Source organism: Sciurus vulgaris, assembly GCF_902686455.1.
Source record: "Sciurus vulgaris genome assembly, chromosome: 13".
NCBI classification, from domain to species: Eukaryota; Metazoa; Chordata; class Mammalia; order Rodentia; family Sciuridae; genus Sciurus; species Sciurus vulgaris.
In genome coordinates, this window is record NC_136474.1 from 99663672 (window position 1) to 99680911 (window position 17240).

Below are 17240 nucleotides of genomic sequence, written 5' to 3' on the forward strand. Positions count from 1 at the left end.
ATTAGTTTAATTACAGGAAGAAAATTCTCATGATTATTGCAATATAAGTAGATTGTAATTAATAGTAATGAGTTGTAAATATTTAAATATATCTGCATGTGGGATACATTTGAGTAGGAAGTCTGATTTTAAAATCATTACTCTTCAGGGACTGAGTAGACTCTGTTTTCTTCATGACTTTTTTTTTTTGCGGTGCTGGGGATTTGAACCCAGGGCCTTGCACTTGTGAGGCAAGCACTCTACCAACTGAGCTATCTCCCCAACCCTCTTTATGACTTTTAAAACCCACTTTCCATTTTTATTATTTGGCAGAAATACCCACATGGACACCTTGAAAAAAATACTCTGAAATCTTTTAAAACTTTGAATTTCTTTCATGTGAAAGAACACACCTTCTTGTAAGTTTCTGTGAGGCACATTGATATATGTAGTTCTCTGATTCAGGTTGTGAAAAGAACACACCTTCTTGTAAGTTTCTGTGAGGCACATTGATATTTGTAGTTCTCTGATTCAGGTTGATGCTCATTCTCACGAGATTTACGTTTCACTTGTTATCAAAAATCACTTTGTCCCTATGAAAGTGGAACTGAGAATGGCATTTCCATATGAAGAGAAAGGGGATGGAGTATCAAATGCTGGGATTATTTCTGGTTCTAAATGGCTTATGCACTTTCAGTTAATCTGTAAAACATTTGGGGGTGCAGAGCCATGGAAAGATGCTCATCTTTTAAGACGAACATGGGTACTGTGTTGCTTTTGTCTTGGTATAATAATTGCCTAATTTGGGGAGAAGGGATGATGTGAAGGAGGCTGTCTAGATTTTGAGGGTTATTTCGTTATGGTTAAAATTTTAGAAGACAGAATCTTTTAAAAATTTTTTCTAGTTGTAGATGGACAGAATACCTTTATTTTATTTATTTCATTTTTATGTGGTGCCAAGGATCAAACCCGGTGCCTCACATGTACTAGGCAAGTGCTCTACACCTGAGCTACAGTCCCAGTCCCAGAAGACAGAAGTTTGAAATACAAAAATGTTTAATATCAGAGAACTTACTGTGATTATGGAGGGATTTGCAAAAAGCTACTAATCTTAAAATATTTGAAGAAACAATATGTGCACTATTAGAAGTACTTACCATTGGTCTTGACAGTGTTAGGCAATGTATATGTGTGGAAAAGTATTTTTCTGAAAAATCATTAAGTATTTAGCATACATAGAAATGTTATTAAGTAAAACTCCCAATTATTTCCAAGGACTTCTTTTTTGGTTTTCCCTCTCAATTTCAGTATTTTCCAGTATGTTTTGCTCAAAATTCCCCATGATTTTGTTTTCCTCTTTAGCTCTGTAACTCAGTAGGGCTTGCTGTACTTTTTTGTTATACATTTTTTTTTAAATGTTTGGGGTTTATGTACTCTATTCTTAGCCTCAAAATCACCTGTCTTCCCCTTCTGATTGAATTTTGTGTCTGCATAGTCCAGTGGCAATTCTGGAGGAGACCCAGGCTTTTCAAATCTCAAGCTTACCTGTTGTGAATGTATTCATTCAATTTTGTGCAGTAGCCTGTGACTTTATAGTGGCTCCCTAACCATTACTTGCTTCTCTCTGTGTACAATGCAATAATTAGTAATAACATTTTGATTCATTAATAGGTGTGAGTAATGAGGTGGTATGAATAACTTAGATCTTGGCAGTCTAGGAATCTTAGATTTATCTATACAGGGTTATGGAGAAGAAAAGAATAAAATATGGACCATGGTTTTAGTCTTTGCTACATAGTGCTCACAGAGTGAGATGGTGTCAGTAAAAAACTGGTGCCTGTCATGGCTGGCATGGGCTGATATTAAGGTTTCTGTTCGCTTGGTGTTAAAGCACTTAGTGGTGCTAAGTAGTGGTTTACCATTCACTTAGCTTTTCATATCCTCTATTTTTTCTTAGGTTTTTCTGACTTTTATATGCTTAAACATCAGATTAGATAATTAGGTGTTGCAGAACAAAAATTCATGTCTGAATGCATTCCTGAGAAATCTTTGCTATATTTGAAATGCTGAAGAGAACGGTATATATATAAGTAGCCTGTGTTTCACCAATGGTGCCTGTAGTGTGTTTTGCATATACCAGTGATTTTCAGTACCTCTTACTTTTTTTTTTTTTTTTTTTTTGCAGTGCTGGGGATTGAACCCATGGCCTTGTGCTTGCAAGGCGAGCACTCTACCAACTGAGCTATCTCCCCAGCCCAACCTCTTACTTTTATGATAGGAATATTCTAGATCTCTGGTGTCTCATGGTAACCACTAGCCAAGTTAGCTGTTGAGCTCCTAAGATGTGGCTAGTAGCTTAGGTACTGGGCTTTAATTTTTATTAGTTAAATGTTAAATGACCGGGTTTAGTCAGCTTTTTTGCTGCTGTGACTAAAAGACCCGACCAGAATAATTTTGGAGGAGGAACAGTTTATTTGGGGGCTCGTGGTTTCAGAGGTCCCAGTCCATAGGCAACTGGCTCCATTCCCTAGGGTTTGAGGTGAGACTGAACATCATGGTGGAAGAGTATGGCAGAGGGAAGCAGCTCACACTATCAGAAAGCAGAGAGAGAAATCTCCACTTTCCAAATGCAAATATAGACCCCAAAGCCATGCCTCCAATGCCCACCTCCTCTGTCCACACCCCACCTTCAGTTACCACTCAGTTAATCCCTCTCAGGGGATTAATCACCAATTAGGTTAAGACTCTCATAACCTAATCATTTCTCCTCTGAACTTTCTTGCATTGTCTCACATGTGAGCTTTTGGGGACACCTCACATCCAAACCATAACATTCCACCCCTGGCCCCCAAAAGCTCACAACCATCTCACAATGCAAAATACATTCTGTCTATTTCCAGGAGTCCCCATAGTCTCAATAGTTCCAAGACTGCCCAAAAGTTCAAGTCCAAAATCTGCACTGAGACTCAGGGCAAGCTTGCATCATGAGCTCCTGTAAAAATAAAAAAATGATTTACAAGTATCCAGTATATAAAGGTACAGAGTAAACACTTCCATTCACAAAAACAGGGGCATAGAAAGAAGGGATAGGACCAAAGCAAGACTGAAATCCAGCTGGGCAAACAAGTCCTGTAGTTCTGTGTCCAGCATCTGAGGCACAAAGCATGCTGATGTTATATCCAAACTGCTTGTGTAGCTCCACCCCTGGGACCTTGTTTGTTGCAGCCCAGGTGTCCTTTCTCTTAGGCTTGTCTCTATTCAGTTCCTGCAATTTTCCTAGGACAATGTCCCATGTAACTGGCATTTCTTAATCTTGGAGTCTCTACTGCTGCTTTGGCTTCCTCCTCACATCTCCACACTTTGCCCTCTCTGGGGCTTCCTACAGGGATTGTGACTCTGACCTTGAGGCACTTTGCCTGGCCTCCCACGCCTTCCTTTGAAGCCTTGGTGGAAGCCTCTGTGACTCCCTAGCTCCACCATCCTGCTATCTTACAGAACCAGCACCATGTGGTTGATGCCAGGGTCTGCTACCATCTTGAGTAGTAGCCAAGCCTCCAGGGACCCTGGCTGTAGGAGCCTCTGAGGGTCTGGGTGACTGAACATGTTGAAAACACTTACTTGGTCCCTTTGTGGAAGAAGGGTGCCCCACTGGTCTCTTCTCAAGAGAATTTTTACTTTTACTTCTTTGAGTCTGGGATGACTGTAATCTTGCCAATTCCTGAGATACCCTCAAACCATCTTTCTTAGTCTCTGGGCAGTCTTTAGCATTTCCTTAGTATCAGTAATGTCTTTAACAGCTACTTCCTTAATCCCAGTTTTCAAGTTCAAGTTTTTCAGATCTTTCTGCTCTGCATTCTGCTTCTGATTATCACAATAAATTTGACCAAGAGCCACCAGCAATATCCATACCACCGCCTGAATGCTCTGCTGTCTAGAAATTTCCTCCACCAGATTAAGAAGTTCATTGCTTTTAAAATCAATCTCACAGGAAGTCTCAGGACTTGGGCAAAATGCAGATATCTTCTCAGTCAGAACACAATACGAATGGCCTCTTGTCCAATTATGGGCAGTATCCTCCTTTTCCTTTAAACCCTCTAAGTCCTTTCTTCACTGTCCATGGTCCTATCATCATTTTGATCTTCTGAGCTCTCACCAGAATCGGCCATTAAACTCCATTTATAACAACCTAAAGCATTTGCAGCTTGCACTGCTAAACATCTCAAAATTCTTCTCACCACTTCCGAAAAGCTCCAAATGCATCCGAACGACATGGTTGGGTTAGTAACAGCCACATCCCCAGTTCTCAGTACCAGTTTCTGTTTTAGTCTTCTTTTTTTGCTGCTGTGACTAAACACCTGACCAGAATAATTATAGAGAAGGAACAGTTTATCTGGAGGCTCATGGTTTCAGTGGTGTCTGTCCATAGAAAAGCCAACTTCATTCCTCAGGCCTCCAGATGAGGCAGGAACAACATGGCAGAAGAGTATGGTGAAGGGAAATGGCTCACATAATGATCAGGAAGCAGGAAGAGAGACTCCATGTGATCAGGAAGCAGGGAGAGAGACTCCACTTGCCAAATACAAATATATACCCCGAAGCCATGCCTCCAATGCCCACCTCCTCAAACCACATCCTACCTACCTTCAATTACCACTCAGTTAATCCCTATCAGGGGATTTCAGCACTGATTGGGTTAAGACTCTCACAACTCAGTTTTTCCTCTGAACCTTCTTACATTGTTTCACATGTGATCTTTTGGGGGATATCTCACATCCAAACCATAACGTGGCCACATGTGGCCAGTGTATGGCATATTGGCTGGTGTGGGTCTGGATTCCCTGTGCAGAATTTGGTGTTCTAAGGTGGTGATTTTTGCATGGAGTGTGGGGAGGCAGCAGGACACTGGCAGAACTGATGAGAGCCTAGTCCTGTGGGGGGCCTGTGCCAGGGGTCCTACTGTTTTTGGAACTGTAGAAGAGGAACAGAGGCTTAGATAAAGGAGCTTCCCTGAGTCACTTGTTGGCAGTGGCCTACAGAAGCATGACCCTGAAGTCTAGGCTTTTCCATGGAATTTTATTTCTTCCCATTAGTTTTTTGTTAATTTTCATCATCTGAATGACTATCGTGCCTCTTGCTAGGTTGGGGTACTCTGGGCCAAATTTATTGTGATAATCAGGAGCAAAAAGCAGAGCAGAAAGATTTGAAAAACTTGAACTTGAAAACTGGGACTAAGAAAGTTGCAGCTGAAGACATTACTGCTACTAAGGAAACATAAGCAAGTGTTGGCTGCTGACTCTTGTTTATATGTGGGATGCACATCCTATTTATGTGGGGTTGGAATCCAGGCTTTGCTTTCAGATCTACTATTAACATCTTAGGAAATTTATTTCCGTGTCTGACCTAGATTTCTTTGTGTGTCAAATGTAGGAGTTTGACATCTGTACAGCACAGTTGCAGGTGACTGAGGTGAAGATCAGGTCTAAAATTTAAGAAGGAATCTCTCCTAGCTTGTGTATCATTCTACGATTTTTTGGTAACACTAGGAGTACATGTTGAAATCAGAGGAAAGATTGACAGTTTAGAGCTGGAGTGGCTATTGGGGAAACCTAGGCAAAGTGCCCGTGAGGGTGTGGACTCACGTTGGGGGCTGTAGTTTGCTAGGGGACAGTAAAGTCGGGGTGGGGGGCCCTGAGGGGTAAGGGCCTGGGGAGGGGATGAGGCTGCACCATAAAAGCAGCAGTAGGGGAGAAATAATCATTTGAATCTTACGGTGTTTTACTTGTAGCCTTTTTTGTTTTGTTCAATCAAAATCAAGATGAAATACTACAAAAGTTCTACTGAAATCTACTTGATCCGTCTCTTTTCCTCCCCCCCAAAAAGCAGTAATGGTGGAAATACTGTGACAGCATTAAATCACTTGAATAATACTCTGCTTTATAACTGTTGGGGACTTGAAAACATGCTTTCAGTATGATGTTTGGGGTTGTTTAAAAAGTGATGCTGCACAGTAGGAGGAGATTTCCTTTCTACCAGAGTTGGATCTCTGTCTGCTCCTGTTGAAGTGAGGGGCAGTAGGCGGGGATAGAGCTGACCTGCTTGGCTGTTTGTTGGCATTGCATCAGCCTCATTAAGGAGAAGTTTCTCAAGGCAGTAGTGTGGGCAGTCCTTCAGGAACGTCATGTGCCCACACCTTGGGCTTCTAAAGAGCCACCATGCTCTGCCCTTCTAGTGTGAAGATCTGAGCAAAACCAGAAGTTAGGTGGATATTCAGTAGGGATTTTTGTTTGCACTCCCCCAACATACCTTCCCATGAAGAAATATTTCTGAAGTAGTGCATCTAAATTTCTAATGTTTGTAAAGTGATTTCTGAAGAATAACATCAGTGTACTTGGAGCGGAGGGATAGCACCAACATGGAAACACAGAAATTCTGAGATGTGAGTTATGATATGTCAACCCTGTTGTATAGTCATGGCTTTTATGTTGTTATTTTCACACAAAATTTGTCATTAACTTTTAAAGCTTACTTTGTCACAAAGTGAAGTTAAGATCTTCTGACGAACACAGCTGACTTGCAGTTCTAACCTTGAATACATTCAGAAGATGATATCCAACAACTGCCCTTATTGAACTGTTTTGAGTCTTTCTCTACATTTTGAATAGTTCAATTAATCCAGATTTTTGATACTGAATCTTAAACTCATGATTATTTTGTACTTAATACAGATCAGTTGGATACCTTTTCATTATTTTCCGAGGTATTTTAAGTAAAGTTATCGCATTGGACACTTCATACTTCTCCCTGAAAACAATGGTTGGAATGACCAAGAGGGGAAGAACTGATCCTCCCAGGACCCTGGCTCTGTTGAACAGGGCATAGATGAAGATAGGCATGTGGAAAATAACCAAACTTTTATGATCATTAGACCATCACATTCAACATTGGTATCCTTTTAGATACTGTGTTGAATCAAATCAGAAGTCTTTAGTTAATACTACTGGAAAAGTCATTTTATAAAAGTGGAAAAAAATGATGACTTCGGAGAAGAGACAGAGCCATGTCCTGAATTGATTGATATCTATGGATCTTGAATCACTGAGTGGTGTATTGAGAATTACCAATAACTCAGCTATACCTTTTCAACATACAGAGCGTTGACTGCTGCAGAATACTAATGATTTTGTTTTGCCACTAATAGTGTGTACTAGGGGTGATAATTGCTGGGTTCTAGAAGCCATTGCACATTTATAGGAGACTCTTAAGTATTTTGTTGTCACATTTAAGTTTGTATAATTGATCTGTTTAAGTTTGTATACTTAAGAAAAACCCTGCAGATTAGCATTAGATAATGCTGTTAGTATCTGGTAAATACAAAAAAGTCAGTATTGTCTTTCAATATGTGGGATTAGTTTAGATGTTAAAAAAAAATGTATATGTAATATGTATTTTTTTGTTTCATGCAGTTGCTGTGATTGGCTGATAAATGTTTGTCAAAGAAAGAAAGAACTAAAAGCTCGCACAGTATGGCTTGGATGTCCTGAAAAGAGTGAAGAAAAGCATCCCAGGAATTCTATAAAAAATCAAAAATACAATGTCTTTACCTTTATACCTGGGGTAAGACTGTGGTATTCTTGCACAAGGGTCGTATGCCAGTGCTCGCTAGCTTCCACTGTCTTACAAAGACAGCTGTGGAGACTGTCTCCTTCTTTTACTGTCAGGTCCAACTCGGCATCCTCCTGATCATTGCACCTTCCAGTTTCTACTGATTGCCAAAGAATTCATTTGCATTTTTAATCAGCAAGAAAATTTGCAATTTGATTACTACCTTCAATTCCTGATAAACATATTTTTATAATTGTAGAAATATTGTATAGAAATAATGAAGAAACAAAATGACCAAAAAATAATTCATAAAGTTTTGGAGTGGGAATTTGGGGGAAAAAGTTGAAAACAGTTTAAAGCTTTTCAAGAAAAAAGAAAGTAAAATAATTTTGCTTTTACAAAAGTGACACTATAACAAAATGCACATAGATGTCTTTGCTATTTTACATTATAAATCTCAGACCTTAGTGTTAAATTATTAGTTATCTTTAATTAGATACTATGCTAAATTTAAATACTGAAATTTATGCATTTTACTACTTTATGGTTGTTAGTAATACTTCTGAATTATATTCTAAAACCAAGTTTATGTGGGTTTAGAATAGTGGAATAATTTTTTTATATATCTTTTTCTGTTTTAATAGATTTATTTATCTTGCTAAAGGCAAAGACAACTGGTGTTTTGGTTTTTTTCTTTTTTTGTTTATAGGATTTTGTGTTCTTTTTAATCTTTGATTCTTAGAAGTTAGACCAACATGGTTGATTTGTTGGGGAAAGTAGTTCAGTCATCATGTATCTGATTATGTTTCTATATCAAAATTCTGACATGTTTTAGCTAAGGTGTAGTCTATTTTGCAAGAAAAGCTCTTGATTACATGGTGTGAAACTTGCTTTGTCTTGCATATTTGTATTTAAATGATCATTTTCACTTGATATTAGATATTGATTATCCTTCTTCAATCCCTGACCCATTATTGGTTGGCAAGAGTTTGATATCTAATATGCTTCTTTATTAAAACACACAAAACTAATCACTCCATAATTAAAAGACTGATATTTTGTCAGGACAATAAAATGTAAACTGTCTTTGGGGCAGATAAATATTCTCAGCTTTATTGAATGAAGCACTGTTTTCTCCTTAGGTTTAAATTATTAAATGCAGATTAGCTAAGCAGTGTACATTTCTTAAAGGTCACCAGACTTATTCAGTGGACAGTCAAGTATTGTTTACAGTGGTTTGAAGCCAGTAATGCAGTTTCACTTTGATCAGTGTAAATTCATAGAACCTGCTCTGAGTGCTGCACCTTGAGAGCACCTGTTGATGTGTCTATACAGTCCTTACTGTGTGGGTGATTTTTTTTTTTCTTAGATTGACTCTGAAATTATCTTTTCATCTAAAATGTGGTATTTTAGAAACATTTGGTAATTACACAGTAGGAATTCTATGCCATTTTTAGCACAAATGGCAATTTCTGAATTGCTAATAGATATAATTTATGCTGAGATTTTAAAGAAATTGCTGAGGAAAAAGAGAGCTTTCCTTCCTGCTGAGATTAATTTATGAAATAGTTCAGAACATTTTTAGACACTAGTTGAAAATGGTTATGAATATAAGAGTATAACCAGTGTAACTGATTTTTCAGTCACGCACGTAACTGTATGGTGATGCAGTAACTTCATTTTATATAATGTAATATAAATTGCATTCCAGGTGGTTTTAATTCATAATGGCAGGTTTGCAAGTGTGATTATAATTGTGTACCATTTGAATTGTTCCTATCTATAAACATAAGGTTTGTTCTGTTTAATTTTTAATTTAAATCTAGTAATTTGAAGCATTTGTAAATAGAGGTCTCAAAAGACTAGATCTTGAGTTTTCTTCCTTACAGATAATTACAAATAGAAAAATTTTCAGTTTTGGCCTTTCTAAAATTTTATTGAATGATGAAATTTATTTTATGTTGAAAAGAGCATTAAACATCAACTACCAGAAGACTAGGTATAAAGAATATATAGGGAGCTACATTGCGGAAAATTGTTCTGTTATTTACTACTCTGTTTTGATCATTTTTCATTTTTTGAGGGAAGCACACAGGAGATCATCTTGTACAGTCACAACTGCATTTCTGGCTTCATAAAGTCCAGTTGTCCCTGTTAAAAAAGCATGGCTGTTGTATTTTCCTTTTTTTTTCTTTTTCTTTTTCTTTTTTTTAACCAGTTTGTAAACATAAGGTTAATAGGACTTTTGCATTTTAAGAGTTTCTGAGTTGGTATCCAGATACACATTTGCATATTTACTGACTTGCTAGCATTGGGAAAATTTTGCTTTTATTGGCTTGGATGTGCATGTGAAGACTAGATTTTAGAAAATGAAAAATTTCATACAAAAAAAAAAATCAAATCTCTTAGGGAAGGATACTTGTAATATAGTTGCAAGTCCTGTTGGGGCTGGAGTTGTGGCTCAGTGGTAGAGCACTTGTCTACCATGTGTGAGGCACTGGGTTCAATTCTCAGCACCACATAAATCAATAAAGTCCATTGACAACTAAAAAACTAACAAATAAATTAGAAAAAAAGTCCTACTGTCTTTTCCCCTTAGTTTATCTTAAATATTGTTTGGGATAACCTTACTTTTAAATGTGGGATAGTTTTGGAAAGCCAATTCCAAATGGAAGTGTGGTTATATATTGTGGTTATATATTGTGCTGAATTTAATTATTTATTTGAAGTATTAAAATTTTTCCTTGAAGGGATTTGTGTTAATTTTCTCTTTTCCTTTTTAGGTTTTATATGAACAATTCAAGTTTTTCTTGAATCTCTATTTTCTGGTAGTATCCTGCTCACAGTTTGTACCAGCATTGAAAATAGGCTATCTCTACACCTACTGGGCTCCTCTGGTAAAAGAAAAAAAAAAAACTTCTAAAAATTAAGCTAAATTATTAAATATTTAAAATATAGTTTTAAGAGTTCAGATGACTAAAAGATAAATTAGCAGATTCTTAAACATGATATTGTTGCTATGTATCATTGAACTTTTGTTAAAGGATTTCACTGAGTCCTGTGAATTAATCCCTTTTAGCCCCATAGGAAGTGTAAGGGTGGAGCACTGTCTGTAGAGCAGCAGGAGTCTGTAGGCCCTGCAACTGGGGAAGTTATGAGTGTCCTCTCTGGGGCATTCTGCACCTGTCTTAAGGGTCTGTCTGCCTGGCCCTGCTTCCTCCTGTACCATGGACTGTTGGGGTGATACTGGGGTTGTGGGATCTGTAGAGTTCCTGTCTTGACCTGAAGCCAGTGGCGAAAGTTGTGAAGTATTGGACTCCAGTACAGTTAGTTTCTGGTTGACAGCTCTATGTACGAAGTTTTCTGAAAGGTTGACGAACCTTGCCATTGAATGTTTTCATTTCAAGCATCTTCTTTTGCACTTTCTTTCCTTTCCTTTTTTTTTTTTTTTCCTTCTATTTTATGGTGCCAGGGTCAAAGCCAGGGCTGCTTTATGATAGGCAAGCATTCTACCACTGAGCCACATGCTCAGCTCTAGCACATTCTTTCTTGATAGTTTTATGCTATTTGTTGATAGTAATTGTCCTGCTTCCTGTTTGGTTGCTCCTTTTGGGCACGAACAGCAGGGGAAGTGATTCCTTGGTGGAAGAGAAGCACAGTGCTCAGTGTGGTTTTCAGAGTTGGAGAGGTGTGCTCTTGCACTGATCTGTGCTGGCTTGTGTAGGTCCCTCTCCTCTGGAGACTCTTCCCAGTGAAGTGGGAGTGCTGCTATCACAGCACAGGTCCAGTGCATGTCATTAAACTTGTGAAGTGTACTTTGTGACTTCCATTCATATACCCTTAAGAGTGGGGGTGGATTTGAGAATGAAAGTAACTTCATATGGAATATGAATACAAAATTACTGGATAAATGCATATGTTTTTCACTGATTAGTGAGATTGAAAGAGATAGCTGCTGAATGTGGATAAAAGTATAACACTGTGTCTCTCCTGCCATCAGTGTCAATATGTCTGTACCCCTCTTGGATGAATGGTTCTTAGTATATATCAAATACCTGGAGAATTGATTCAACATTTTTATCTGAGGAATTTATCCTATCGAAATAATGATTGATTACAAAGACAGAGAGTAATTCATTGTTATTTTTGATGTAAGAAGTCAAATGACTGACTGAATTGTTTAAACTGTGCTATATTCTACTCACATGTTGGAATACAGTGTAGCTTTAAAAATGATGTTTAGGAAATATATTAATAACTTCAAAGGCATGTATGTTAGAGTAAAATTTTAAAAAGTAGGTGAAAGTATGTGTAGAATAAAATGCACACTTCTTTTGAAGAACTAGTACTAAGTGCCTTTGTGTCTAGCACTAGTCTAAGTAATGTGGTACAACAGTGAACAAGACAGACAAATCCCATCCAAACAGAACTTGCATCCTGGGGGAGAAGACAGTCTACAAGCAGATTCACAATGCTGGGTAGGCAACCATGGCTGTGAAGAAGGAAATAAAAAGCAGGACAAAGGTAGAGGAAGTGGGGCCCTTTTTCAGTTGGGAGGTGAAGGAAGGCCTCTTGGGGGTGGCATGCACAGAATGGGGGAGTATTGCAGGGATAGTTTACTAATCTTGCCGTGCTCTGGGTGTGATCAGGTTGTCCTGCTGGATGGGACACTCCCACAGAGCAGTCAGTGAAGTGTGTGCAACAGAGTTTAAGTAGGAGACACTAGGTGTTAACACTAGGTGTTAACTAGGAGACACTAGGTGTTAACACTGGGTGTTAACTAGGAGACACTAGGTGTTAACACTGGGTGTTAACTAGGAGACACTAGGTGTTAACACTAGGTGTTAACTAGGAGACATGGGATGTAGCTGGACATTTCTTCACTGTTCTCATCCACCTCCTACCTCATTGGGGTGGCTTCTGTTACGAAACTATAATTGCTCTATTACTTGGTTAATTTTACTGCTTATGTATATATCATTTCAAACTATGCAGTATTCCATGCTTTAAAAACTTTATAAAGTTGTCTTAATTCGTGTATTCTGTTGCACTGAATTTTTTTGGCTTCACATTGGTTCCTGAAATTGTTTTTTGTGGACACATGAATATCTACTTCATCTTTTGCTTTTCTCAAGTATTCTATTGTATGAATATATCATAACTGAATTGTCCAGTCTCCTGGGAAAGGAAACTTTTAGGTTGCTTCTAGTTTTTTGCTATTACAGACTGTTGTAATTTATAATTTAATCATTCATGATTTTTTACGTGAATGTGTAAGAAATTCTATATGCTGAATACTTCCCAAAGTTTAATTTTAAAAAGTTTTTGTTGATTTTCAGGCTTCTAGTGAAAGAAATACAGCATCACAGAAATTTTAGTACAGAGAAAATAAATACTTGGCATTAGTAAAAACAACCATATTTATGATTTTAATTTTTTTTCTATTTCTCCTCTTTTTTTTTTATTTCTCCTTTTTTTCTGTTCATAGTTTTACATGTTGTGTTTACTTGCATCTTGAATTAAATCTTATTTTAACTTAAACAATGATAAACTGAGAACACCGTTCTGAAAACTAAAGCAAAAATGTGTATTTTGTTTTTGCCTTTTGTCTTCAATATTAACTTTAATGTAACTTTTTTTTCTTTTTTTTTTTAATGGCATTAGGGATTGAACTCAGGGGTGCTTTACCCTGAGTTACAGCTCCAGCCCCTTTTATTTTTTGTTTTGAGACAGGGTCTCACAAAGTTGCCAAGCATATTCTTGAACTTGGGATCCTCCTGCCTCTGCCTCCTGATTCACTGGGATTACAGGCATGCACCACTGTGCCTGACTGTAATTACCTTTTAATCATCGAAAATGTCCTGTAGTTAGATTCTTTATGAAGAATTGTATTTGATCCGTTCATGAAAAGGATTACCTTAGCCCTGCCTAGAGTGAAATGTGTGTGTGCGCGTGCATACACGCTTGTGCATGTGTCTGTGTGAGTGGGCACACACATATGTTGTTTACAAAGACTGTTTTTCTGTACTTTCCCTATTTTCATGTGAGCATTCATTTCCAGTTCTAGTTTCAGTTTTAAGTCCTTTAGCTTGAATTTTTAGCCATAGGTCTTTTTTTTTTTTTTTTTTTTTTTTTTAAAGATTCTTTCATATTTTTTGACCTGTAGGAATTAACTTTGTGTTTTGTATTTAGATAAGGATAAGTACCTCAATAAGAAATTACTTCAGCATTTGTATGAGGGATATTGTTTTAAAAAAGAGAAGTAAAAAGCTACTCTGCTTATTTTCCATTTGCACAGTGCTCCTTGAGAAACGTGGGTGAGTGCTTCTGAATCCTGAGTATGCCACGTGTGGATCTCAGAATTGGTCTCTTTGTAAGAGATGATCATTTCCTTGGTCTGGCAGCAGCTGCAGTTGATGCCCTCTTTCAGATGACGAGTGGTGTTTCTTGTTAGCATGGAGGCTTGTACTGTCTGTATGCACTTAACCTTTGGTTTAGCAAAAATCTTAAAACGTTGATGAGTGTATTAGGCTCACCTTCAAATCCCAAGATTCCTTCAAATCCTTTACGTATATTGGTTCTTTGATTCAAGTTCATCTTGGAAATATTTTTTAAAACTTTGAAAATCTACATTCAGTATAGAAAATATTTTTATTATTCTAGGCAAAGATAAAGAACCCTTAAATGTATACTTACTTAAAGGAAATTAAAGATTGCGAATCTTAAATCCATATACGTAACTTCATTTTTTTATCAGAGGAAATGTTCGTCAACAGGGATTTCTTTGTAAGTTCTTGAGTTCTTGCTGTTTTTATTCCAGTGTATTTTAACACCATATATCCAGGGCCCATTATAACATGTTGTCTTATGCAAACATTTATGTTTTTGACATCTTTTCTTTGCTTGTTCTCTATACTTCTGTGGGTTGTTCAAGGGAAAGTTATTAGTTAATTTTTCCAAATCTCTCTTAGCCAGAAACCTTCCAGTAAAACTCATAATCATCTTATAGCTGGTGCTTACAAACTCTCATGTCTGTTCACTCATTTTAAAAAAGTGTGTTACTCTTTCTTTGCTCTCTAAGTAAAATTGGGATGTTTTTGAAAACAGTAATAGCTTTATTAATAGTTTTTATTTTTCAGTTTTTCCTGGCAATGTTATTTATTAGCTTTAACTCTGAACTAATTTCTGTTATATTTCCTATATAATAGCTGGACTAATCCTGTTACTAGAATAGTACACTGAAAACAAAGTGACTTCATTAACGTTCTCATGCCAGAATGGAAATTGCCTGCCCCCAACTTTCAGAACTGTTCTTTGAGGCAAAGCTGGTATAATCAGATACAAAACAGATTATGATACTTCAATCAAATCAATAAGGTAGAACAGGTCGATCCATTACAGAAGATTTTCAGATAAAAAAGATTTTGGCTCTTTGGATTTTTAACACTATTACTTGTGAGCCAAATATCTTCTTGGTAATTTGGTACTACGTAATTGGCAAGCAGAGAACCTGTATGGATGAGAAATCAATTTGTGGAGACTCTGATTTTCAGTCTGATGTTAAAATCCTTCTGTCCACCCTTTTTTGTGAGTGTGTGCATTGGAGGTGGGCAAAGTATTGGAAGGAGGAAGAAAATGAGTTGCTTGGAATTCCACCATTCAGGGACACCCACTGTCAGTGATCTTTGTGACCTTGGCAGAGGTACTCTCCTGTGTCTCAGCTTCCTTATCCATACTTTAGAGGAAAGGAGACATGTCTCACAAGGTTTGTGTGTTATATAAAAGAGATAAGTGATAGTAAGCCCTTGAAGGTAAACTGATACTCTTTTGATATTTGCTGCACATGACTCCTGGGTTATCTGAGAAATAGGAGAAGGGCTGTGGACAGGTCACTTGAGACAACCCATGTTTTCCAGTCTGACAGGTTCATTCTCCTGTTTCCAGGGTGTGATGTTTCTCTATGGCCTTTCTAGGGAGAGACTATAGTTTATGTCTCTGACCTGATTGGTACTGAGGTAATGGGAAGACCCAGTCCATCTTGCAATGATTTACTTTCTTAGCACTTCCATAAACTGCTAGTTGAGAACTCTGAGTATGCAAACTGTTAATATAGAGGCCCTTTGATTGTGGATTGTGGGAATTTAGGGAAATAGTAGCATAAATTTTCCTTACTTTCAGTTTTCTTTATGTTTCTATGCTGACCATGGGGTGTGTGCTCCGGTGGATCCGATGGTGGTGACACCTCTTGGGTGTTGCTGATCCTATGCATCTTTGATTTATTCACATAAGTTCTTGATTTAATAAAGCAGGTTTTGAGTGCCAGCTAAATGCCAGCAGTCTTTGCCAGTGACCAGAAATCTGTTTGCTGCTGAGTTTCTAACTCATGTTTCCAGAAATTGGGGCCTGCCTCTCTTTATTCCATTTTCTCTAATATTGTTCCCTTTGAACTAGTGGCTTATTTTTATTAACTCCTTGAGTTCTTAGAAGCAGTAGGAAGTAGCATATTTTTTTGTGGTCTATTACTTCCTAAATTCGGAGTTAACTTTTGCTATCTTTAAGCCATACGTTAAAAGGATTGAAAAGAAGAGTCACCTGGAGAGTTTTAATAGCGTGTCTGGAACCTATTCCCTGGAGATTAGAAGTAAAGGTACAAATTTCAAATAGGGCCTGAGCAAATCTGTCTTGCAAAAAATCTTCACAGGTGATTATGATGTGCTCTTCTGATTAAAACATTTTATAATTTGTAAACAAAATGCACCTGGCATTTGTTCAGTTACAAAAGGAGCTTTAAGAAATTACTTCTACATCATGAATGTGAGTCTGTAATAGTAAATGTTCTCCTACATGAGATTGGCTGCATAGAAATCTATTTTCTGGAATCAAAAATGCATATTATCTCATTACTCAAATGTAGCTGTGACTGGCAAAGCATATATCTATAGTGCTATTGTCTTCCCACCTAAAACTTACTAAAATAATAATGATGCATCTTAAAACTAGTGGTGTCTTTGAATCAAGGAAATATTTCATCATGAGTGTACCATGAATTTCTTGCTTGTGGATATTCAGGTTGTTTCTAGTTTTTCATATCCATACTGGGATACTTGACTTTTTTTTTTTTCTCTAATTTTCTAAAAGTTAAACTGCTTAACTAAATATGTATAAATGTATAAAGGCTTTGTGAATACTACATTTCTTAAAGCTTTTTTGGGGAGTGGGTGGGTAGGTATGTGCTGGTTTCACTTTTAATATTCTTTTTTCTTTGTTCACTCTAGTTCTAATAAAGTAATAAATTGAAGTCATTTTTTTCGGTCTCTAATGGGTTCTTTGGGAACCACTTTTATTTCACCAATACTTAGTCATGACAAGTTGTCAGTTGTGGAGAGCCAGGACATAATCCCCTATAGTGCATGTTTTTTACTCTGTTACGGAGACACTTGATGATAATATAAAAATCTTTTTTATTCTTAGTTTTGTATTTTGCATAATTAATACCACTCTAAATGGTAAAGACTGAACACTTTGCCACTATGACCCACTATGACCAAGAACAAAGACTTATGCTCCCATCCTTTCTATTGAGCACTGTATTAAAGATAAAGAGAATAGGATAGTGAGGTAAAAAGTGAAATCAAAGGCATTTAGACTGGAAGGAAGAA

General features: G+C 37.2%; 1 protein-coding gene and 2 long non-coding RNA genes across 10 annotated transcripts in view; all 3 read left to right on the forward strand.

The window, feature by feature from the left end:
• Window positions 1–17240, forward strand: part of ATP9B (ATPase phospholipid transporting 9B (putative)) — a 251906-nt gene that overhangs the window by 15335 nt on the left and 219331 nt on the right. For 6 of the 8 annotated variants that reach the window (XM_079109169.1, XM_079109167.1, XM_079109168.1 and 3 more), the window contains exons 3-4: window positions 7443–7593; window positions 10365–10478. The exons of 1 other annotated variant lie outside the window; for it this stretch is intronic. In XM_079109169.1, coding sequence (XP_078965295.1) covers window positions 7443–7593; window positions 10365–10478 — 265 coding nt within the window. The remainder of the gene's footprint in view (window positions 1–7442; window positions 7594–10364; window positions 10479–17240) is intronic. One more of the 8 variants, XM_079109170.1, reaches the window with a different exon arrangement.
• LOC306643199 lies at window positions 307–2240 on the forward strand. Its single transcript, XR_013758846.1, has 2 exons — window positions 307–444; window positions 515–2240. It is a non-coding gene; the product is annotated as an uncharacterized lncRNA (long non-coding RNA).
• LOC306643197 lies at window positions 10492–16883 on the forward strand. The gene is made up of 2 exons (XR_013758844.1): window positions 10492–12307; window positions 12423–16883. It is a non-coding gene; the product is annotated as an uncharacterized lncRNA (long non-coding RNA).